Source organism: Callionymus lyra, chromosome 1 (assembly GCF_982586985.1).
Source record: "Callionymus lyra chromosome 1, fCalLyr1.hap1.1, whole genome shotgun sequence".
NCBI classification, from domain to species: domain Eukaryota; kingdom Metazoa; phylum Chordata; class Actinopteri; order Syngnathiformes; family Callionymidae; genus Callionymus; species Callionymus lyra.
In genome coordinates, this window is record NC_141818.1 from 45592127 (window position 1) to 45617091 (window position 24965).

General features: G+C 35.2%; 3 protein-coding genes across 3 annotated transcripts in view; 2 read left to right on the top strand and 1 right to left on the bottom strand.

The window, feature by feature from the left end:
• Nucleotides 1–3240, top strand: part of sun2 (Sad1 and UNC84 domain containing 2) — a 332438-nt gene extending 329198 nt beyond the window's left edge. Inside the window, exon 17 of the transcript XR_015713446.1 lies at nt 3054–3240. The gene's annotated coding sequence lies outside the window, so the exon portion shown is untranslated. The remainder of the gene's footprint in view (nt 1–3053) is intronic.
• cyth4b (cytohesin 4b) lies at nt 194–8236 on the top strand. The gene is made up of 12 exons (XM_087809983.1): nt 194–263; nt 1748–1830; nt 1922–2056; nt 2639–2757; nt 3306–3386; nt 3485–3597; nt 3736–3884; nt 5194–5305; nt 5378–5454; nt 6635–6706; nt 6776–6930; nt 7017–8236. Exons 1-12 carry the CDS (start codon nt 245–247, stop codon nt 7096–7098), a joined length of 1197 nt encoding a protein of 398 aa, XP_087666109.1. The 5' UTR covers nt 194–244; the 3' UTR covers nt 7099–8236.
• A 1779-nt stretch (nt 8237–10015) lies between these two features.
• On the bottom strand, nt 10016–20208 carry sack1fb (scaffolding CK1 anchoring protein Fb). Its single transcript, XM_087809869.1, has 5 exons — nt 19649–20208; nt 12980–13147; nt 12767–12888; nt 10584–11263; nt 10016–10484 (listed from the first exon to the last, which is right to left on the bottom strand). The coding sequence occupies exons 1-5, from the start codon at nt 20108–20110 to the stop codon at nt 10441–10443; spliced, it is 1476 nt and encodes a 491-aa protein (XP_087665995.1). The 5' UTR covers nt 20111–20208; the 3' UTR covers nt 10016–10440.
• Between the last annotated feature and the right edge of the window lie 4757 nt (nt 20209–24965).

The window sequence follows — 24965 nt, forward strand, 5'->3', positions numbered from 1 at the left end:
GATACAAAATAAATGACACTTTAAAACCCAAATATTATGGTTCAAACACACATATATATGTACATATATACATATATCAGTGATGATTGAAGAGTTTCATTCATTTTCGACTCAAAAGTGACAATTTTGAAGAAGAAGGAAGAGGTGGCGTCACTCCACATCCTCGCCCTCTTTCACTTCCTGCTGCTGTCGGTGGAGAGGTGTCTCATCTCATACGTCGACCGTTCATCGCCTCTTTCTTTCAATGACCGACTGCACAATGGGTGAGTAAAGTACTTTTTAATTTAACATCATTTACTGGGAGAGTTTATATGCCGTTCTATTTACGCCTGAAGACAGAGACATGGAATAATTACTCTAAATGATCTAAAAGGATACAACACATACAATTTATGATTTATAAAATGTAACATTTTTTCAAGGCAATTAAATCTAATAAAACACATGCATTCATTTTATTTTTTTTACCCATGTTTTCAATAAAAGCCATTTTAACCATAGTTTTGTTCAACAAATAATAAGGATGACAATAAATAAAAGTAGAAATATTTACACTTTAAATGATGATTCATTTTTAATTTTATGTTTATTATTTTTATGTTCTATGACTATCTATCTATCTATCTATCTATCTATCTATCTATCTATCTATCTATCTATCTATCTATCTATCTATCTATCTATCTATCTATCTATCTATCTATCTATCTATCTATCTATCTATCTATCTATCTATCTATCTATCTATCTATCTATCTATCTATCTATCTATCTATCTATCTATCTATCTATCTATCTATCTATCTATCTATCTATCTATCTATCTATCTATCTATCTATCTATCTATCTATCTATCTATCTATCTATCTATCTATCTATCTATCTATCTATCTATCTATCTATCTATCTATCTATCTATCTATCTATCTATCTATCTATCTATCTATCTATCTATCTATCTATCTATCTATCTATCTATCTATCTATCTATCTATCTATCTATCTATCTATCTATCTATCTATCTATCTATCTATCTATCTATCTATCTATCTATCTATCTATCTATCTATCTATCTATCTATCTATCTATCTATCTATCTATCTATCTATCTATCTATCTATCTATCTATCTATCTATCTATCTATCTATCTATCTATCTATCTATCTATCTATCTATCTATCTATCTATCTATCTATCTATCTATCTATCTATCTATCTATCTATCTATCTATCTATCTATCTATCTATCTATCTATCTATCTATCTATCTATCTATCTATCTATCTATCTATCTATCTATCTATCTATCTATCTATCTATCTATCTATCTATCTATCTATCTATCTATCTATCTATCTATCTATCTATCTATCTATCTATCTATCTATCTATCTATCTATCTATCTATCTATCTATCTATCTATCTATCTATCCGTCCGTCCATCCGTCCAATCCATCCATCCATCCATCCATCCATCCATCCATCCATCCATCCATCCATCCATCCATCCATCCATCCATCCATCCATCCATCCATCCATCCATCCATCCATCCATCCATCCATCCATCCATCCATCCATCCATGTGTATTTCCTACTTAATTTCTGTATATTTGTACACCTCTAATCCCATACTATGCTCAATTATGGTACTTGTATCATTCTATATATGATTTATCTGGCATTACAACTAATACTATCTTTTTTTTGTTTGTCCGTCTTTGTCTATTTGTGCCTTTTCAGTTTCATCAGACTTCACCGCAAATGAGAAAATGGAGCTTGAGTGCATAAAGATGTACAAGAAAGACCTCTTGGATGACATCCAGGTACTCAAGATATACTGTGTAATATATATATATATATATATATATATATATACTGTACATCTGAACAATGTTCTCCTTCTTTCCTCTGTAGAAGCTAAAGTTGGAAATTGAAAATATAATGAGTGAAATACTAGAGTCCACAGCGTCCATCGACTGCAGCAAGACGTTGGAGAAAAGCAAACAATTCTTAAATGGGAAGAAAAAGTTCAACATGGATCCCAAAAAGGTATCAAGTATTTTCATCTTGGTACTTACAGAACGGGACATAGTGTAGGTCAGCTTGATCTGATGAAGCTTCATGAAGCAGTGTCATTATTTTCAGAGTCCACTAGATGGCGGTCTCTGCACTATTTTCCTTTTGTTTTGAACGTAACATAATTGTTAAACTGATGGCGCCACCTACTGACCTCTTAACAACATGACACTGTTTCATGAAGCTTCATCAGTTCATCACTACTGAAGCATCATGGAAACACGTTGTCAGAGCTCAGATGATATTTTCTCTTCGATTAAAATATGATGTGAGCAAACATTAGATGAGTTTCTGAAAGCAACAGATTATAAAGTGTAGATTGTCTTCAAAATGGCGTCATTACTTCTAAGGCACGTTTAAGTTGAAGAGAAAAAAACGATCAAAGCAAATGCTGAACGATAGATCCATTTTTTTCATTAACTCTACACAACTTCATGTTTGGAAAGAAAAACTCAGTTCAGTCGTACATGTTTTAGTGTATGTGATGTTGACAATGAGAACACGTTTGAAACGAGTGACAATGTTGGTGAAAAACAAAAACATTTATTTTTGAAGGGGATAGAGTTTCTGGTGGAGAGAAAGCTGCTGGACGGAAGCGCCGAGTCCATTTCAGAGTTCCTCTACAAGGAGGAAGGTCTCAACAAGACTGCCATCGGAGAATTCCTCGGAGAAAGGTGCGGGATGTGCGACAACAATTTAAGAATGGAACGATAACATACGCACAATAATTTATAGCGGGATTACACAATAAAAACTAAAATTCATTATTGTTGCCTTTTTTAATTAGAAATAAATTGGGGAAAGATATATATCATTTCGTTTTTTTTCATGGATAATGAGATAATATATATAAATAAATAAACACATAAAAAAAGGTGTTTTTAAAGGTAAGAACACATTAAAGGAAATAAATTACACTTATTTATTAAAAAAAAAAAAAAAACACATAATTAAATGAAAGACGAATAAGAAATATAATAATAATAATAATAATAATCTCTATTTATATAGCGCCTTTCTAGACCAGGGTCACAATATATATATATAAAGAGAACAATTGATGAGACACGTTTGTATATAAAACCATAAGAAAGATAAAAGTAAACGTCACAACTAGAATTTCAATGTCATAAAAGGACATTTTAACTGGTCTGTACATGAGTTTCAGAAAGTTGACTCTCTCTGGATACAGCATCAGTAAGTGCACAATTCTTTGTTTTAGAGACCAAATCCACCTTCAGACTTTGAAGGCATTTGTGGAACTTCACGAGTTCTCGGATCTGAATCTGGTCCAGGCGCTGAGGTAACGTACCTTATCAAGCCATGGATTCTCTGGACGCATTTTAAAACAAATACTTCTGTGTGTGTATGTGTGTGTGTGTGTGTGTGTGTGTGACACAGACAGTTTTTGTGGAGCTTCCGCCTTCCCGGTGAAGCTCAGAAGATCGACCGCATGATGGAAGCGTTCGCTGCACGCTACTGCAGCTGCAACAACGAGGTCTTCCAGTCCACGGGTACGCCTTTCTCAATATCCTCCCTTGACTTCCCTAAAAACCCTTTAAACGAACTTCTCGTTGTGACTTTTGATTCCTCTTACGCCCCATCAGTTCAAAGTTTGACTGTTGTTTCTTCTCGTTCCCGGGCGACCGCAGACACGTGCTACATCCTGTCGTTCGCCATCATCATGCTGAACACCAGCCTCCACAACCCGAACGTCAAAGACAAAACCACCCTGGAGCGATTCTTCTCCATGAACAGAGGCATCAACAACGGCGGCGACCTGCCGGAGGAGCTGCTCTCGGTAATGACGCCTAGACGTCGAGCCAATCAGAAGCCAGAATACTCGGTGGTTTTTGGTAAAAGGTTATAACAGACATGCAAGATCAACCCTTAGTTTCCGTTACTCGAGACTTTAAGACCTGAAATGTCCGTTCGATCTGAGAAGTCAGTTAGACAGTGGGTGTTCCTGTTGAGCTTTGACTCATTATTTCCATAATATCATAGGCTATAGTTAGCTTTTACATAGTCATAGACATGCAAGTACTTCTGAGAATTAGAGACGGACCCTTCCAATACTGAAGGGTCCGAATAACTGAGGGAAAGAATAACTGAGTATTAGGTAAATACTCAGTTATTCTTAATTACCAAAGTACACTTAATAGGCAACTCATGTGAAAACCTAACTCTCCTGACTCACTCACATGTTTCAAATGTTGAATCTTCCTCTCCAAGATGCAGTAAGTTCCTCATCATGACCATGTTTTCAACTTATTACTTTATAAAGTTGATCTGAAATCTGGGCGAACGAGAGGTTACGAGAGCGTAGTCCATTATGACATAATAATGGCTTCACTCCTCTTCCAGCCATATGTAATCACCCCCTGCTTTGTTTATACAACGAGTCCCATGGATTGATGACGCACTGTGACAAAACCTCAATGTTTGGCCAATCACAGTAGAGTGGGTGTGGTTATGGTAAAAAGATTCTAGCTCCAGAAAAAATAAAAAATAAATCAGTGGGCGGGGCTTAAGATAATTTTCTAATGTATTGAAAAGTGACTTTTGTACAAATAGACACACACTGATGATACAATAGAGTCAAACATATATTTAAGATACAATTAAAGAAACACAATTAATAGCTCTGTACAAATAGAGATTTTTTAATAAGTAAGTAATATTTGTGCTTTTCTTAGACCAGGGTCCCAAATACAATGCAATATCTCTCTTTTACTCCTACACATCTTGGAAAAACAGAGTTAGTACATTTTTTAAAGTAACTTATTTCGTGTCAATTATGTAAGAAAATAAATAATGCCTTGAAAAAAAAAATTCAGTTGGTAAATGGTAAATACTGAAGGGATCAAAAGTCATAATTGGTCAGCTGGGCGGCAAAGAATCATGCGAGTAGTTCAGGTTGATTAGTTATTAACCGTTACTGAGAGTGTTGGGATTTTGTGTCTAAAGTTCTAATATATCATGGTTTCTTATGCACGCGAGACAAATTCAAATGAAAAATAAGAAGACAATCATAAACATAAGAACTTGAGAAGATTTATCAGCACAGCCCTCAGACTGAAGCTGATAAATTTGCCTTTTTTTGCTTTCAGAAACTTTACGACAGTATCCGGAGCGAGCCGTTCAAAATCCCAGAAGACGATGGCAACGACCTCACGCACACTTTCTTCAACCCCGACAGAGAGGGCTGGCTGCTCAAGCTCGGTATGACTGATCCTCAACTCATCTTTCTTCTTTTGTTTTGAACTTTTTTTTCCTCGCCCACATCTTCGTAAGGGGGTCGAGTGAAGACCTGGAAGAGACGATGGTTCATTCTGACCGACAACTGCCTCTATTACTTCGAGTACACAACGGTAGGAGTATTTGTAACGTATCCTAAATGTATCGTATAATAAGTATTGACTGTCAGGGATTTTCTCCCGGACAATCTGAACGAGAACAGAGACAAGCGTTAGAATAACAAACAGAGTCAGAATCCAGTTTTTACCACCGGCAAAGGGGTGAAGAGGCGCTTCTCACGACTCGTCCTAAACCACTGAAGTTCTTTTTATTCCATCGCTCAGAGGACGACACACTTGAATACAAACAGATTGTTCATTTGTTGCTGAACGCAGCCAGCAAAGACCGTTTTTTTGTATGAGTGAGTGAGCGCAGCGTCATAGGCCTGCATGACCCTTATCTTGCTGAAGGTCACTGCATCTTAATGCACAAACTGACATTTCTCGAGAAACGAAACTCTAACTGGGCTCAGACTGGGGCAGGAACCAGTCCCTGAGACATTTGTTGCCGGGCAACACAGGAAGAAACAAACAATTGGTATCATTTCTGTCTGAAGTGTGTTTTGTTTTGACAAAAAAATGGAATTTTTGAAGTAAAATGAACCTGAGGCCCCTTGAAATGTAGATGATGGATCAACAAATTAAACCAGTAAACTGAGTGAAGCACGAAGTCTATGCAATTTATTTTTACTTTTTTTTTATCTGGAGGTCATAATATCAGCCTCAAAAAATAATGTGGTCTATATTGGTTACACAAAGAGGAACAAAAATAACTTGTGTCATCTCAGGGTCAAGTGGACTCCGAAGTCCTGAAAACAAATGTGTTAGTATCCCTTGTGTTTACACTAGGTCAAGGTGAACGACCTCCACCACTGCATATGTATTCCTGGAAGCCAGGGAGGTCTGTTACCTTGACCCAAGGACAACACAAGGGATACCACAAACACATTTGTTTTCAGGCCTTTGAGGTAACACAAGGGTTCTGTGGGACAACCAACATTATTATTTATGGTTATTTCCCATGATGCAGATGTTTTACTTCTCAGCTGGTTAGGCTGTCCACACACGAGTCTGGTTCTGCTCCAGGTTTCTGCCTGTAATTAGAACCAAGGTTTTTCTCACCTTTGGTGATTTACTAAGACCTGCTTTTTTTTTTAATCTTACTAAGTGTTAATGAGTGTTACGTGTCTTAACATTAATTTCTGTGATTTGTCACTTTAAATAAATGACAATTTGTCTCAAACTTTATCGACAGGACAAAGAGCCGAGAGGCATCATTCCTCTGGAGAACCTTTGTGTGAGAGAAGCGTCATACGCTCGAAAATCTGTAAGTGTTTTTATGTTTTTAAAGTTTTTTCGACACTCCTTAACTGGAATTTATTTCGATGTCGTGCAGTTTTGTCTGGAGCTTTACAACCCCAACAGTCGAGGGCAGAAGATTAAAGCCTGCAAAACGGAAACGGACGGACGCGTTGTGGAAGGAAAGCATCAGTCGTACACCATATGTGCGTCCAACGCCACAGAGAGAGATTCCTGGATCGAAGCCATCAGGTCAGGCCGCACACACGGTATATTTTAGCACTCCTGGAACAAAAACAAAATAAAGAAGTAGCCGACTTCCTCATGTCTCCGCACAGGGCCAGCATCACCAGGGATCCCTTCTACGACCTGGTGTCGACGAGGAAGAAAAAGCTCATGAACCAGGCTGAACGGGATTGAGCGTCTCAAACGTGGACTCGGGGGGGAAAAAAAAGACTTTTTTACTTCTCATTTTTACAAACTGGAACAAAAAAAAAGAGTAAAAGAGTGAATCACTGTCGACACGCCGACGTCGGCTGCTTGAGGGAAATGGTGCAACTGGAACGTGGAGGACGTATAATGACACGCGTCCTTCTACCTTTAGAGTCAAACCTGTCACCATCATTCTTCATCACCTTGAAGTGATGGTTCACCTCAAATTCAGACTTCACTCATTTTCTACTCACCCTCACCAAGGGTTGGGATTTATCCCAGAGTTATCTGTGTCGTTTTAGAGTTACAGGCAGAAATGTTTGTTCATTTTATGGTCCTGGGCCTACTTTTCTCCAACCAAAAAGACACTCAAAAACATCCAAATCCCTTCATACTGCTCGTCTGTATTCAACACTCCGTCTAACTCTCCCGGTGCCAGCTGTCTACGCTGTCTATGTAGCATGTTAGCCTTTTAGCTTCTGCTACAAACAACCTTTAAATACAACCTTATTTAAGTTTTTTCAAAACAATTCCTCATGTCGAGGCTTCAATACAAGAGGGATGTGACTGACGAGTAGTATGGAGGTATTTGGATGTTTTAAGATGTCTTTTTGGACGATGAGGACAAAGTAAAGTTTGTTAGCGAGCCGTCATATGAAGATACATTTCTGCTTATAACTCTCAAAAGTTTCTGAACCCTTAGTCGACATGAGGGTGAGTCGAAACCGAGTAAAAGTTCTACTTCAGTTTAATCAGAGTGTCAGACTTCAGAAACAAACCTTTAGCAGTACAAACAAGCAGTGCAATATCTATTTTTAAACATGTAAATATTGTTTCTTTCAGTGTAAAGCCCTAGCAGTTAAAAAGTGTTGTTCAGTTGTTTTTTTTTAAACAGAAGAGCCAACATCGGTTCCTCTTTCTGGTTGCACGTGACACGAACATCCTGTAACATTTCTCTGTGAAACTTTTGTTGTTTGACTTCTCGCGAATGACAGTTTTGCATGTGTATTTAAAAATATGTTTGTACTCTGTAACTAACTGTTGATCTTGATGAATTTACAATGTATGTTTCTACTTTAGAAACTGATGATTTTTGTTGTCTATACAATACAAACATTCAACATAAGGTTCCAGGGTTGAGTCAGTACTTGGGTGACTTAGGTCAGTCTGTCAAACTGAGCCTGAGAAACCTGGGTGTTGTATTTGATAAAGACATGTCTCTTGTTCAACACTGCAGAAAACTGACCTGAAACGGTTTCCTTCAACTGAGAAAAATCTCTAAACTTAGGAAAATGATGTCACAACATGATCTGGAGCTTGTTAACCATGTGTTTGTGACTTCTCGTTTATACTATTTTAACAGTTTATTTTGGTGTCTAAACCAGAAGGATGTGTCTCGCCTGCAGTTCATACAAAACTCTGCAGCAAGAATTCTGAGCCGCTCTAGTAGAAGAACTCACATTTCTCTGATCCTTCAAACTCTACACTGGCTTTCGACTTTGACTCTCGCTTTGTGACCCTGGTCTAGAAAACAATCTATAAATACTAACACTTACATGTATTTATTCTACCAGTGATCTGCCATTGGAACATTTTGGCAAAATCCCTCATGCAGCCGCCTTAAAATTATACTGACAGAACCAAACTCAAAAGTGTAAAAGTAGCATTTGACCAAATCATATAACCAGAACAGCCATTTTAATATTAAAAAAAAGCTTTTATTTATTTTTTTACACATTTCATTAGTTAGGCACAATTTTAGGTAGTGATGGTTTGATGAAGCTTCATGAAAGTGTCATTATCTTCAGAGTCCACTAGATGGTGGTCTCTGCACTATTTTCCTTTGTTTTGAACAACTGTTCTAATGAAACATCATTTTTAAACTGATGGCGCCACCTACTGACCTCTAAACAACATGACACTGTTTCATGAAGCTTCATCAGCACATTTTCAGTAACCGTTTATGGACTCACACCGTTTCAACATTACCAGTATTTAATAAAACTTCTACAAAATGCATCCCTGATCCGATTGTGCAGCAAATGGCTATTATGGCCAGATGGTAAGATGAGGATTCACACTGAAGGTGCAAGAGCGAACCTGTAAAACACACTATAAACCCACCTCCTGAATTATTGACGTGTTGATGAAGCTTCATGAAACGGTGTTCTTATTCTCAGAACCCACCAGATGGCACCGTCTATAATCGATTGCTTTGAACTGCTATTCTTTTTAAAACATCACATTATTTTTTTAAACCGAGGCGCCACCTACTGAGCTACTGGAGAATTAGACAACGCTTCGTGAAGCTTCACCCGTCCATTTTTGCGCGAACCCTTTCCCTCATTGTCCGAGGACAACCCGGGGCTGAAAGTACTTTAACTCGTCTGACATGTCACATATGATCAGTTCAGTAATGGCAAATTGAAAAAATGTGATGGACTTGGAAAAGCTTCATGAAGCTTCTCATTTTCAGAGTTGAAAGTTAAAGAATTTTGCTATTTTTTCCCCACTCAGTTTCCGTCTTAAGTCAGTGAAACTTGATCGATTATGAATCTGAAGTTTATCTTCAAATACATTAATTATCGTGTCACTACCATCACGATCCTTGATTTTTTATCATATTAACATGTATTAAATTATAGGTATTTTGGACATAAGAAATGACTCCTTCTCACTTCCTTGTTTTATGCACGACCTACAAATTCTTACTTCCTGCCCGCCTCTGCTCTTTTTTCTTATCATGAGCAACAGGAAGTGAATGCATTGACAAGTGACGTCTGACGGTTAGAAGGTGATCCAGGTTGACTTTTAGTTTTTTTTTTTTTTTTCAAACTTAAACTAATAATCTGATAAGTTTATTTGTTGTCTGACTTTATTATTTAGAAAACAGGGAACATAGGGAGGTTTTTGTTCATTTATGTGCATAAGAAAAGGTAAAAACGTAAAAATAAACAGTAAAATGCAGTTGCTTTTAACAAGACATAGCAAGTCGTGGAGTACTTGTGGGTATTTCTTTTGACCTGACTTGTGATTTAGTGTGACTGGAATTTTTGTTCTCATCTAGCGATTAGTCGTTGCCGTTGGGGGCGCCCTCTGGTGGCCGAATCATTCAAGCTTTTCATAGATGACATACTTTTAAATGACATGTCGACGGTTTGGATGCCGTACTGGTTCGTCATGATTCTGGAGAAGTCCAGAAATACTATAAAAAGATATGCACCCATTATGATGATTTTCTATTCGCAATAAAAGCAGGAAAATAGTCATTCGTGAAGTCTTTAAAAACCTTGAAAAACAATCGATTTTTTGCAGTAAAAAAAGTTTGTTTCAGGAAACAACGCAGGACCTTTTATGGCGTCGGCTTTTCACACCTGCAAAGACAAAAGAATTTGTGGTGAGATTGTTGTTCTTGATTCACACAAAAATACTACATTCTTAAATACAGTTTGAAATATGACGAAAGCGCTTACTCTGGCTATCTGGTGCAGTATTCACAGTTTGATCAGAATCCGTCTTCTTGTCCCGTCTGCTCTTGGTGTTCCTCTTGGACTGGCGTTTGGGTACCACCACAAAGTCCTCGTCCATCTGGTCCTGAATGATTCCCGCTGTCGACTGCGTGGTGCTCTCCACCAGACTGGTCACCGACTGCTTACTGGACGACTTTTTTCTGGAAGGCATCTTCCAACTCTTGCTCTCTTTTTTTGTTCCCGTGTTCCTGTTAAAAACTTCGAAGGGTGCATCTGAGGGAAGTGGAGTCAGTCTGTCCATTTTCTCGCTCGCCGACTCCTCCGGGACTGACAGGACCGAAGGTTTCTTAAAAGTCGGCTGTGGTTGGTCTCCGAACACCAGAGAGTATTTGGGGTTGTAGTATTTGTGTGCCGGGACCTGAATCTCGGCGTTGCGCGAGTCTCCTAAGCTGACCTGGAAGCGGGAAGTGGTGGCGGGTAAAGGCGGCCGCTTGGGTCCGGCCCTGGTCCGCAGCGTCGAGGTCGTGCTGGCGGTGGCGGCGTTTATGTGGAACTCTTTAAAGAGGTTCAGCTTTTCTGAGATGGCATAAAGCTCCCTGAAGTCCTGGTCGAAGAAGTCGACCACCTGTCCCGTCATGATGGTGATCATGTTCCGATCCATGCGAGCGGTCGACCAGGAGAAACTGAAACACGGAAAAGAAAAGGTCCAAGTAAGGAGCTTTTATTGTGAAACAACATTTGTTAGCCATAGGTGATGAAGTGTCAAAAAAATGTTGCCTTTTTTTCAATTAATTTTTGTTCAAAGGTCGTAAAATGGAAGTGAAGTCTGCACAGAGTAAAAAAAGAAATGACTCCTGAATTTCAAAATTGGGTCACAGTTTTTTTTTTTAAATCTCTGTCACAGTAAACTTTTAACTAGTGATGGTCTAATGAAGCTTCATGAAACAGTGTCATGTTGTTTAGAGGTCAGTAGGTGGCGCCATCAGTTTAAAAATGATGTTCCATTAGAACATTTTTTAGTAGTGCATAGACTACCCTCTAGTGGACTCTGAAAATAATGACACTGCTTCATGAAGCTTCATCAGAACCATCACTACCGTTTTATGTGTACTTTTTCAATCATATGATTACATCTACTGTCATACAAAATAATATGATTTATTATATGAATAATAAGTGAGTAATTTCAGGTTACATCATGAATTGACGATTCATTTCTTACATTTGACATTTCTCAACCAGTGGATTTTCCTAAAATTTGTATTGTATTGCCCTTGACTACAGACAAACTTTTTAAATACATGAAGTTTTTTTCACAAGGACTCGGAATATCTGATTATTTTTTATAAAAAATGCAAATTTCCTGTACAAAACTAGTTCCTGAATGTGGAGGCTCTGTAGTGGATGGATGCATGGATGCATGGATGCATGGATGGATGGATGGATGGATGCATGGATGGATGGATGCATGGATGGATGGATGCATGGATGGATGGATGGATGGACGGACGGATGGATGGATGGATGGACAGATGCATGGATGCATGGATGGATGGATGCATGGATGGATGGATGCATGGATGGATGGATGGATGGACGGACGGACGGACGGATGGACGGATGGGCGCATGGATGCATGGATGGATGGACAGATGCATGGATGGATGATGGATGGATGCATGGATGGATGGATGCATGGATGGATGATGGATGGATGCATGGATGGATGGATGGATGGATGGATGGATGCATGGATGGATGGATGGATGGATGGATGCATGGATGGATGCATGGATGGATGGATGCATGGATGGATGGATGCATGGATGGATGGATGGATGGATGGATGGATGGACGGATGGGCGCATGGATGCATGGATGGATGGACAGATGCATGGATGCATGGATGGATGGATGGATGGATGCATGGATGGATGGATGGATGGATGCATGGATGGATGGATGGGCGCATGGATGCATGGATGGATGGACAGATGCATGGATGGATGATGGATGGATGGATGGATGGATGCATGCATGGATGGATGCATGGATGGATGGATGGATGGATGGATGGATGGATGGATGGATGCATGGATGGATGGATGGATGCATGGATGGATGGATGAATGGATGGATGATGGATGGATGGATGGATGGATGCATCAAGACAAAGGTTTTCCTACCTGTAGGATCCAAACATGACCTTGTCTCCGTCCACCAGCATGTACTTGTTACACAGCGAGCCGGGCAGTCGACCGAAAGACAGGTGGAGGCCGATCCCCTGGAGAGTTCTGGCCCGAATGTTCTGCAGAGGAACATATTGAGAACCAGGTACGTGTTAAAGATCATCGATTTAACACGTGACGATACAACTCGATTATGGGTCGTGTTTCTACCCGGAGGTGCTGCGCCCCGATCTTCAGCCGGGAGCACATGTCGAGGAAATGCGGCACGCCCTGAGCGTCCAGCAAGATGTAGACCGGCACGGATCGACGGTGGGCGGCGTCCATCAGGTCCTGCAGGATGTGGACGTCGGTGAGCATGTCCATCACCACGGCGATCACCTGCAACACGGAATGTTTTGTGAGTCGGAAAGTTGTTTGTTTTCCACTTACAGTCTGTTGTTCTACAGCAACAACAATAAAGGTCAAAGTTCACGCTCAATATAAATATTTTCTGAATAGTTTGTATTTTCTTTAACATTTTTACTAAAAAAATGGTGGAGTATTAATAATTAATTCATAAAGTAACTGTAGAAAAGTGAGAGGATTGACTTGAGAATTAAATTACATTGTTGAAACAAATTAACAATGTATTTATGTCATGTATAAATAAAGTTAAAATTCAACATTATTTTAAAAGAAAATACATACATTAACTTATAAATAAATTTGAAATAAAATGAATACCTATATAATTTTATTAATTAAAATAAAAGCAAACACACAACACAATTAAACAAAGAAATAATAAATTAAAAAGGTCTATGTTGTTCGCCTTTTAAAAATAAAAGTTGCACGCATGTTTTAAAGCAAACATTTGGCATTTGGACATATAATAAGATAAGATAAGATTGGCATATCTCTGCACTAAAAGTTTGTTAAACTGAAACGAAACGATTTGACCACTAGAGGGAGCCAACAGATCATAGGGAACAACAGCGTACGCTGCAGGAAATAAGATGTTTAAAATACTTTTTTTTTTTTTTTTCTGTATTTGGGTTCAACAGAAGAGGAGCAATCAAAGCATTCAAACAACTCAAGATCAACAGATTGTGGCCCGGAGTGACAACTTCATTGATCAAACATCAGGTATGTGGAAAGTCTGGATTTCAACGGAGCTTCTTTGCTCAGTCGATCCTCCCAGAAAACCTGCGCAAACTTTGACCAGAGGTGCGAAATTACGTTTATTTTGGGGCCACGTTGACTGAGCAAAACATAAATAAATAAAGGAGTGATATACTTGAAACAATTAAGAAAAACTTGAACTTTTTTAAGATTATATTAAAGCTATTTTAATCGTTACTTCTTTGAAAGGCAATACACACTCACAGAAATATATCACAAAAAAAGGGTAATAGTCACAAGTAATAATATATAAAATACAAAATAAAATGATTAGTTTCTACGTGATTTGTCTGATTTGAGTATTTCTCTGACCTCATGACGTCCCACGTCTTTAAACAAAGAGGTTTTTTTTTCTTGAGTTCATTATTCAACACACAGACACACAAACTTATTAGTTTATTTTCGTGTCTGAACAAGAAGGATGACTGGCCTGCAGTTCATACAAAACTCTGCAGCGAGAATTCCGAGCCGCTCTGGTAGAAGAACTCACATTTCCACGATCTTTTAAACTTGTTTTTGATTCTTAGAGGGCTTTGTGATCCTGGTCTAGAAAGGCACTTTAGAAATAACCATTAGTTACTTTCTTACTAGTGATGATCTGATGAAGCTTCATGAAGCAGTGTCATGATGTTTAGAGGACAGTAGGTGGCGCCACTAGTTTAAAAATGACGTTTAATTAGAACAATTGTTCAAAACAAATGAAAATAGTGCAGAGACCGCCATCTAGTGGACTCTGAAAATGCTTCATGAAGCTTTGTCAGACGTCCAAAGGATTGTATTATATGGAGTTAAAAAAAAGATGATTTAATTCATTTATTCGCCACATTTTTAACATAAAAAAAAGTGTTCATCTTAGTAAAAGCCCAAATAAAAGTGTGTACCGACGCTTCATTGTGTGTTTCATACGTATAGTCAAGACTCAGATGAACGCTCCGCCTCTGAGGCTGCTGGGAAAATGCGAGATGCAACATGACGGGACGTGTTCCCACGTCAGAGTGTTTCTAAAAAGAGCTTGAATTCAGCAACAAAAGTCACTCTGTCGAGCTGAAAAAAGAGCCTTTTGTGCCCAAACTGTGTGTCACGGAGCAGAGTGTGACACAAACGGACCGAACCGAACCACGACTAGAGCGACGACTCGCTCTTCACTCACATATGTTCCAGGAGGATAAATGACGGCAACAAAATGCTGACTGAAAATGTAAGATAATTACTGGAAGGAAGACGATCCCTGCTAGACCTGTTTCATTCTCACTCTTAGTTTTACTTCCTGTTTTATTTTCAGCCTCCATTCTCTTTCATTTTTTTCTGAAGCTAACTTCAACCATCCATCCGCCTCGCTGCTCCAGATGTTAAAAAATAATAATATAATAATAAAATAAATGGATATAAAGACGATACAAAACATAAATAGTTGAAACCAGAATATTAATTATTCAAAACTGCATTAAAAGAGATCATTTATAAATATCAATAAGTAATAAGTTGACGATGGCAAAATGATAATGAAAAATGAAAGTAAGTAATACAATAATAAATCATAAGACAGAAGCAAAAACACATCATTTAATAAGTTTAAATTAAAATAAGTTAAATGACAAGTATATACAGATTTTAGAAAAATGTCCACATATGGTTTATTTTAGTCATAAATATTCAAATAAATGATACATGAAAGACTAATGAGAGATATATAAGGAATCAATTCTGGATTCAATTGAGGAAGGTTTTAGTTTCATAAAATTAATATTGTAAATTTAATTAAAAAAACAATTATTATATGTTTCGAACAGGGTCAGGGGAGGCAGGTGAGGCAGTGCCTCACCTCTCAATGCGCAATCCATCACACGTTTATTTGCCTTGGTTTTCCACAGTCATTGCATCTAACCATTAAAGTTTAATGTTTGTAAGGGTCTTATTTTATGGTAACTTCCCCAAATGCCATTCAATACGAGGAAATAAACACCTGGCTTTCAAATTAAGAGCATTGAATCAGTTGCGTCTTCCTTGTAATCCTTTTCTATCACGGTCATACTCTATACTGTTTAAATTCATGTTTGCTTTTTAAATTGTTCATTAGCTCTTCATCTTTTTCTATATCTATTGATTGTTTCAAAACTAAATTTAGATTTTCAGCCAATTAAAGTTTCAGATCATTAAATATGGTTTTAGTTTTTTTTAATATATAACTTTAAATAAATTGATAATTAAAACATAATATTTCAACTATGTCATAGTCAAAGATGTCAGGTTTACGAAGCTATAGATCAATATTTATCCTCAATCGATGACTGCCATAGATCTAGAGGATGTAGACTAACATCCCACAACATATTAGAACAATTTAATATAGACTTTTTGGGAAATTATTAATTAAATCCTATATTTTTTAAACGTCATAGTTTCCCTTTTGTGTTTATATACTTGTAAATCCCGACACTAAAGGAGTCGGTGCCTAACCGACCGTCAATCTCACCACTGGTTGAGAAAATCTATCGCACCAAGAACTTATAACACGCCATTAAACTGAACTCGGTAAATTTTCGGAGAAACCGAAAGTGCTGCGAGACGTTCCAGGATCGAAGGGTCCGGACCGAGCAACAGTTCCTCTGGAAACGATGAGTCAGCAGAACCCGAGACACACTGTGAGCAAACAAGTTGAAGGGCAGCACATGGAAACACTGCAGCGCTCTGACATCAGTTTTTCAAACAAAGTTTCTTTTAAAATCAAATGAAAATCCTTCTGAAAAAAACACCAGTCAGCATGTTTGTGATCCGAGTACTTCACTCGTCACTCAATAAATGTTCTGGACTTCGACCCGTGTTTCGACGGCAGTTTGCAGTGAAGGATCATAAAAGTTCTGACGGTGTTTGAACAAGAGCGAAGGAGACGAGAAATGTCGAGTCCGGAGTCAAATTCTGACGCTCAAGGTGACCCCGAGTGGTCACTATCGAGGCGTGAGAGCTGAGCTAAAAGGCTCTTTTATCTTTGGATCTCTGGTCACGACCTTTGAGTTAAATGGACAATATTAGTAAACGTATACTCTGAATGCACGTGACGAGTTCACTGAGAGGGGGTGAGAAGCGAGAGTTTTTACCGAGTTAAAAAGTGAATCAGAAAGGGATTTTATTCGAGTTATAAGCCTATATTGATTCTAAACTTTGCTTTTCTCTTTTTTTCCCCCCAAATGGACAATATTAGTAAAAGTATGCTCTGAATGCACGTGACGAGTTCACTGAGAGGGAGTGAGAAAAAGTAAGAGAGTTTTACAGAGTTATAAAGTTATTTAGAACATGATTTTATTCGAGTTATAAGCCTATATATTGAATCTAAACTTTGCGGTTCTCTTTTCCTTTTTAAATCGACAATATTAGTAAAAGTAAGTAAGTAAGTAAGTAAGTAATATTTATTTATACAGCGCTTTTCGAGACCAGGGTCACAAAGCGCTTAGACAATCAAAACAATATTCAAAAAAGTACATACTTTAAAGATCAAGATAATACTGAGAACAACACAGGAGTTCGAGAAATTCAAGGAAAAGCCTGAACAAATAGAAACGTCTTAACAGAGTTATAAAGTTATTTAAAACATGATTTTATTCAAGTTATAAACCCATATATTGAATCTAAACTTTGTGGTTCTCTTTTCCTTTTTAAATCGACAATATTAGTAAAAGTATGCTCTGAATGCACGTGACAAGTTCACTGAGAGGGAGTGAGAAAAAGTAAGAGAGTTTTACAGAGTTATAATGTTATTTAAAACATGATTTTATTTGAGTTATAAGCCTATATATTGAATCTAAACTTTGCGGTTCTCTTTTCCTTTTTAAATCGACAATATTAGTAAAAGTATGCTCTTAAAGCATGTGACGAGTTCACTGAGAGGGAGTGAGACAAAGTAAGAAGAGAGAGTTTTTACCAAGTTATAAAGTGATTTAGAACATGCTTTTATTCGAGTTTATATATTGATTCTAAACGTTGCAATTCTCTTTTTTTGACAAATCGACACTATTAGTAAAAGTATGCTCTGAATGAGGTCTGGGGTTGAGACAGAGTGAGAAGGGAGAGTTTTTTTTACCAAGTTAGAAAGTAAGATAAGGTAAGGTAAAACTTTATTTAATCAGAACGTGATTTATTTTTGAGTTATAAGCCTATATTTTGGTCCTTATATCACAGATAGGCCTTTAGTGTCGCACGTTTGAATGAATCCACGTCTCAATAACTACTTGAAGGTTCTTTAAACACCACAGAGATCTGAGCGTGAACTGAATATAGGTCAATAAAACGTTTAGATCATCATCACATAAACAAAACATCAGTGCATTGTATCAAAATATCACTCCGACTACAGTCTGTGTGGTTTCCATGGCCACGACACACACGCTCTGCATCGAAACTTAGTAACACAACAACACACGGAGGAACAGCTAGAAATTAATCAGCAGCTGCGTCAAGCTAAGAGTTTCAAACATATCAACGATTGACAGCCCAGACCAAAGCGTCAGCTCTGACGCCCGGGAATGAGAACCGATGAAATCAACCAGAATAAATGTCTTAAAGTGAGGAAACAAAATTTGAGTCTCATTAAACTGCAGTGAAACACAAACACCTCTATTCATCTCATAAAGCCCAACATTATTTAGAAAAAAATAAGGAAATAAATAAATCCTTTGAAGCTCGTGAAAGACTCGTCTCGGAGTTAACATAACTTTCTTAACAACGTCCAGCTGTTCTTGGAATATCCTTCTTGAAAATTGCTTTGCAAGTATATCCGCGACCAGATCAAGCTCTTCAGCCATTGTTGGTTGAAAAACAAACAGTTAAATTAACTCAAATCATCGTTTTAGCTCCATGTGTCGAGTCTCAGTGCTATCCAATCAGAGGACACGTGTCACGTGTTCAACACGTTCAGCGTCTTGGCAGCTATCAGAAGAGTAGCCGCCGAAACGCTGACGTTGTGTCGCCAACGTTGATGTCAATGGACAAGAGCCAGCTCTGAAGCGACTGAAGGCCTCGGGTACATTTCTTCTGGCAACACGTGACATGTCGCTCAAATATGATGATGAAAGCTCTCACATGAACGTACAATCCCGGAAGCAGTGCAAGCAGGAGGTAAGAAATGAAATGAAGAGAAAAGACCATGAGGAATAATTTAATGCATATTGATGAAAAATAAACAATTTACAATAATTATTTTATTTTATTTTTATTTTAACTGGGAGGGCGTGAGATAGAGTAAGAAGCAAGAGTTTTTACCAAGTTAGAAAGTGAATCTGAAAGTGATTTTATTCTAAACTTTGCAATTCTCTTTTTTTCTTCTTTTTACAATCGTCAATATAAGTAAAAGTACTATTAACGCACATGACGAGTTCACTGAGAGGGGGTGAGACAACCTAACAAGCGAGAATAATAGAGTTTTAACTGAGTTAAAAGTGATTTTATTTAAATTATTGGCTTAGTTGGTCACCATCGATTCAAGTCTCTTCTTTAAACAAAAATCGATAATTATAGACACAAATTTAAGTTCCTATAAAAGCCAATAGAATAATTTTAAACTAAACCTGTAAACACTTAAACTACTTGTATGTATTGCTTATTCCTGACTAATTTTTAATTATTAACAGGTTATTTAGTTGAAAAAAATGTGGGATAACTTTAATAAAACTTTCCAAGCCCCCAAAAAAGAGGTAAAACTTCCAGAATGAAGTTCCTGATCCTAACCTTGTTGGCGTCTTGGATGAGTCGACGCACCACCTCCTTGATGTGCGGCCCGTTGTCTTTGGGCGGGTGCGTGTGGATGGCCACCCGGGTCACCCCCTTGAAGAACCCCCCGCCGGGCCATCCGAGGTCCAGAGGCGGGACCTCGGTGTCCGACATCTGGGGCCAGTAGGTGGAATGGAGCCCCGAGTCCGCGTCGTCATCCCTGGCGCTCGCCTCATGGGTCTCGTCCTCGCGGGTCTCGTAGGTCCTGAAGGTGTTCTGCAGAACCCGGATCTCTCGGGCGGACAGGAAGTCCGTGACGTGGTCCTCCTTCAGGCGGGTCTTGAAGGCTCCGTCGCCGCTCCTCAGCAGCTCCTCGACGGCCGCGCGCTGCTCCTCGCTGTAGTAGAACTCTGGTTTGGTCTCCGGGACCTGGACGCCGATCTGGCCGTCTTCCATGCACCTCAGCTGGGACTCGGCCATGGCTGGTGACCCCCCCTGACCCCACTGACAGACCACTGCCCGGCTTTTTCCCCCGTTTGAGTGTCCAGCGGCTTCCGGACTTTCCAAAGTGACTGAAGAGACGATGACGTCATCGGGAAAGTTTCTCCTACCTGGCCGGGGGGGGGGGGGAGGGAGGAGCGAGTCACGTGGTTTGACAGCTCATAACAGTAGTTCTTTAAATGACAAAAGTATTAAAACAAATTAAATGTATAACTACAAAACTAATAGATAACAATGTTAGTGTAACTGTGTAAATAAAAACCGAAATGTGTAAATAAATAATAAAGAAATAAAGAAGTTAACACATTCACACTTTTAGTTATTTGTTTTGGAATTTATTTATACATTTATGTATAATTATGAAACATTACAATATTTATGTATAAATATATTTTTCTGATTATCTCATTTATCCCCAAAACACCAACATACTTGTTATTTCAACATATTATTTATTTTATTTTATTATTTATTACGTTAAAAAAAACCCATTAAAATACACAAAAGACTAACCAAACAAATAAATAATAAACAATAAATAAATGACTTCTGATTTAATGTTGTGTGTGTAACTGTAAATAAAAATCGAAATGTGTAAATACATAAATAAATTAACCTTTTAATAACGAAATACATAAATAATTAAATGTAAAAATAAATAAAAGTGTAAACTGTCAAAAGGAAATAATGAATATTTTCATGTACTGTACATAGAAATAACACGTTATTTGGCAAAAGTACTATTTTAAGTATTTTTTAAGTAATCAGTAAGGATATTATGAGATTCATTCACACTTTTAGTTATTTGTTTTGGAATATATGTATACATTTATGAATAATTATAAAACATTACAATATTTATGTATAAATATATTTTTCTGATTATCTAATTTATCCCCAAAACACCAACATACTTGTTATTTGAACATATTATTTATTTTATTTTATTATTATTTATTATTACGGCGGGAAAGTGTCTTCTACCTTAAATTTCAAAAGTATTAAAACAAATTAAATGTATAACTACAAAACTAAATAGATATTTATGTTAAAAAAATACATAAAAGACTAACCAAACAAATAACAAATAAACAATAAATAAATGACTTCTGAGTCAATGTTGTGTGTGTAACTGTAAATAAAAATCGAAATGTGTAAATACATAAATAAATGAACGTCTAAATAACGAAATACATAAATAATTAAATGTAAAATAAATAAAAGTCAAAAAGTAAATTATGAATATATGCATGTACATAGATATAACACGTTATTTGGCAAAAGTACTATTTTAAGTATTTTTTAAGTAATTTATAAATTAGTAAGGATATTATGAGATTCATTCACACTTTTAGTTATTTGTTTTGGAATTTATTTATACATTTATGTATAATTATGAAACATTACAATATTTATGTATAAATATATTTTTCTGATTATCTCATTTATCCCCAAAACACCAACATTCTTGTTATTTCAACATATTATTGATTTTATTTTATTATTTATTATTATTATTTATTATTACAGTGGGAAAGTCCCTTCTACCTTAAAGGAGAAAAGTATTAAAAAAAAACCATTAAAATACATAAAAGACTAACCAAACATATAAATAATAAACAATAAATAAATTCTTACTTAAAATACTTCTGATTCAATGTTGTGTGTGTAACTTTAAATAAAAATCGAAATGTGTAAATACATAAATAAATAAAGGTCTAAATAACGAAATACATAAATAATTAAATGTAAAAATAAATAAAAGTCAAAAAGTAAATTATGAATATATGCATGTACATAGATATAACACGTTATTTGGCAAAAGTACTATTTTAAGTATTTTTTAAGTAATTTATTAATTAGTTAGGATATTATGAGATTCATTCACACTTTTAGTTATTTGTTTTGGAATTTATTTATACATTTATGTATAATTATGAAACATTACAATATTTATGTATAAATGTATTTTTCTGATTATCTCATTTATCCCCAAAACACCAACATACTTGTTATTTCAACATATTATTTATTTTATTTTATTATTTATTACGTTAAAAAAAACCCATTAAAATACACAAAAGACTAACCAAACAAATAAATAATAAACAATAAATAAATGACTTCTGATTTAATGTTGTGTGTGTAACTGTAAATAAAAATCGAAATGTGTAAATACATAAATAAATTAACCTTTTAATAACGAAATACATAAATAATTAAATGTAAAAATAAATAAAAGTGTAAACTGTCAAAAGGAAATAATGAATATTTTCATGTACTGTACATAGAAATAACACGTTATTTGGCAAAAGTACTATTTTAAGTATTTTTTAAGTAATCAGTAAGGATATTATGAGATTCATTCACACTTTTAGTTATTTGTTTTGGAATTTATTTATACATTTATGTATAATTATGAAACATTACAATATTTATGTATAAATATATTTTTCTGATTATCTCATTTATCCCCAAAACACCAACATACTTGTTATTTCAACATATTATTTATTTTATTTTATTATTTATTATTATTATTTATTATTACAGCGGGAAAGTCCCTTCTACCTTAAAGGAGAAAAGTATTAAAAAAAACCCATTAAAATACATAAAAGACTAACCAAACATATAAATAATAAACAATAAATAAATTCTTACTTAAAATACTTCTGATTCAATGTTGTGTGTGTAACTGTAAATAAAAATTGAAATGTGTAAATACATGAATAAATAAAGGTCTAAATAACGAAATACATAAATAATTAAATGTAAAAATAAATAAAAGTCAAAAAGTAAATTATGAATATATGCATGTACATAGATATAACACGTTATTTGGCAAAAGTACTATTTTAAGTATTTTTCAAGTAATTTATAAATTAGTAAGGATATTATGAGATTCATTCACACTTTTAGTTATTTGTTTTGGAATTTATTTATACATTTATGTATAATTATGAAACATTACAATATTTATGTATAAATATATTTTTCTGATTATCTCATTTATCCCCAAAACACCAACATACTTGTTATTTCAACATATTATTTATTTTATTTTATTATTTATTATTATTATTTATTATTACAGTGGGAAAGTCCCTTCTACCTTAAAGGAGAAAAGTATTAAAAAAAAAGAAGTATAACTACAAAACTAAATAGATATTTATGTTAAAAAAACATTAAAAATACACAAAAGACTAACCAAACAAATAAGTAATAAACAATAAATAAATGACTTCTGATTCAATGTTGTGTGTGTAACTGTAAATAAAAATCGAAATGTGTAAATACATAAATAAATTAACATCTAAATAATGAAATACATAAATAATTAAACGTAAAAATAAATAAAAGTGTAAACTGTAAAAAGGAAATAATGAATATATTCATGTACTGTACATAGAAATAACACGTTATTTGGCAAAAGTACTATTTTAAGTATTTTTTAAGTAATCAGTAAGGATATTATGAGATTCATTCACACTTTTAGTTATTTGTTTTGGAATATATGTATACATTTATGTATAATTATAAAACATTACAATATTTATGTATAAATATATTTTTCTGATTATCTAATTTATCCCCAAAACACCAACATACTTGTTATTTGAACATATTATTTATTTTTATTTTATTATTTATTATTATTATTTATTATTACAGCGGGAAAGTCCCTTCTACCTTAAAGGAGAAAAGTATTAAAAAATAATAATCATTTATAACTAAAAAACTAAATAGATATTTATGTTAAAAAAAAACATTAAAAATACACAAAAGACTAACCAAACAAATAAATAATAAACAATAAATAAATGACTTCTGATTCAATGTTGTGTGTGTAACTGTAAATAAAAATCGAAATGTGTAAATACATAAATAAATGAACGTCTAAATAACGAAATACATAAATAATTAAATGTAAAAATAACTAAAAGTCAAAATGTAAAAAGGAAATAATGAATATATTCATGTACTGTACATAGGAATAATAATAATAATAATATATAGTATAAATGCCTGTTCATAGAAATAACACCGTTCTTCTACAAAAATACAAGTGATTTATTAATTTATTTGGATATTATGACATTTATTCACACTTTTAGTATTTAATTTTGAATGTGTTTATACATGTATGTATAATTATTAAACATTACAATATCTATGTATACATTTATTTTATGATTCTGTCATTTTTCGGCAAAACACCAAAATAGTTGAATGTATTATTATTTGAATTTTAAATTAGGCTTCTTAGTTTGTTATTATTATCAGAGGTACAGTACATACATTATTTATTAAAACTACTCAAGTACAGTATCAAGAGTAAATATAAACTGCACTGTAACTCGGATATAATAAGATTGTAGCGGCTGAATAAAAACATCTTACAAGTTAACACAAAACGCATTATTTATGGTAATTTTTAATCAGTTTTATCTTAACCTTTAAAGTATATACTTTATTGAATATTGTTTTGATTGTTTAAGCGCTTTGTGACCCTGGTCTGGAAAAGTGCTATACAAAAAGAAATGACTTACTTACATGAACTAAAACCAGAACCAATATTGCTGATCCTTGACTCGTAAACGGAATGATCTATTGACGCACCTGGACACACAGATTGTTAAAGACGAAGGTAAACACAACGATTTAATCTCAAGTCATTTAATATTTTTCAAAGTTGATAACTTAACTAAACCCCTTTTTTTTTTTCATTGTAAAGCGCCTTTTACAGACCAGGGTCAAAATGCCTTAAACCAAAAAAACAATACAATTAAAAATACTTAAAAATTAAAAAACTTTAGAAGGTCAAGACAACACA

Coding starts and splice junctions, on each gene's coding strand:
- cyth4b (XM_087809983.1), top strand. Junction 1,831..1,921: donor ACCTCTTGGATGACATCCAG/GTACTCAAGATA, acceptor TTTCCTCTGTAG/AAGCTAAAGTTGGAAATTGA. Junction 3,598..3,735: donor CGAGGTCTTCCAGTCCACGG/GTACGCCTTTCT, acceptor GGGCGACCGCAG/ACACGTGCTACATCCTGTCG.
- sack1fb (XM_087809869.1), bottom strand. CDS start 20,110: ATGGCCGAGTCCCAGCTGAGGTGCATGGAAGACGGCCAGATCGGCGTC. Junction 11,264..12,766: donor GTCATGTTTGGATCCTACAG/GTAGGAAAACCT, acceptor TCCGTGTTTCAG/TTTCTCCTGGTCGACCGCTC. Junction 10,485..10,583: donor TACTGCACCAGATAGCCAGA/GTAAGCGCTTTC, acceptor TTGTCTTTGCAG/GTGTGAAAAGCCGACGCCAT.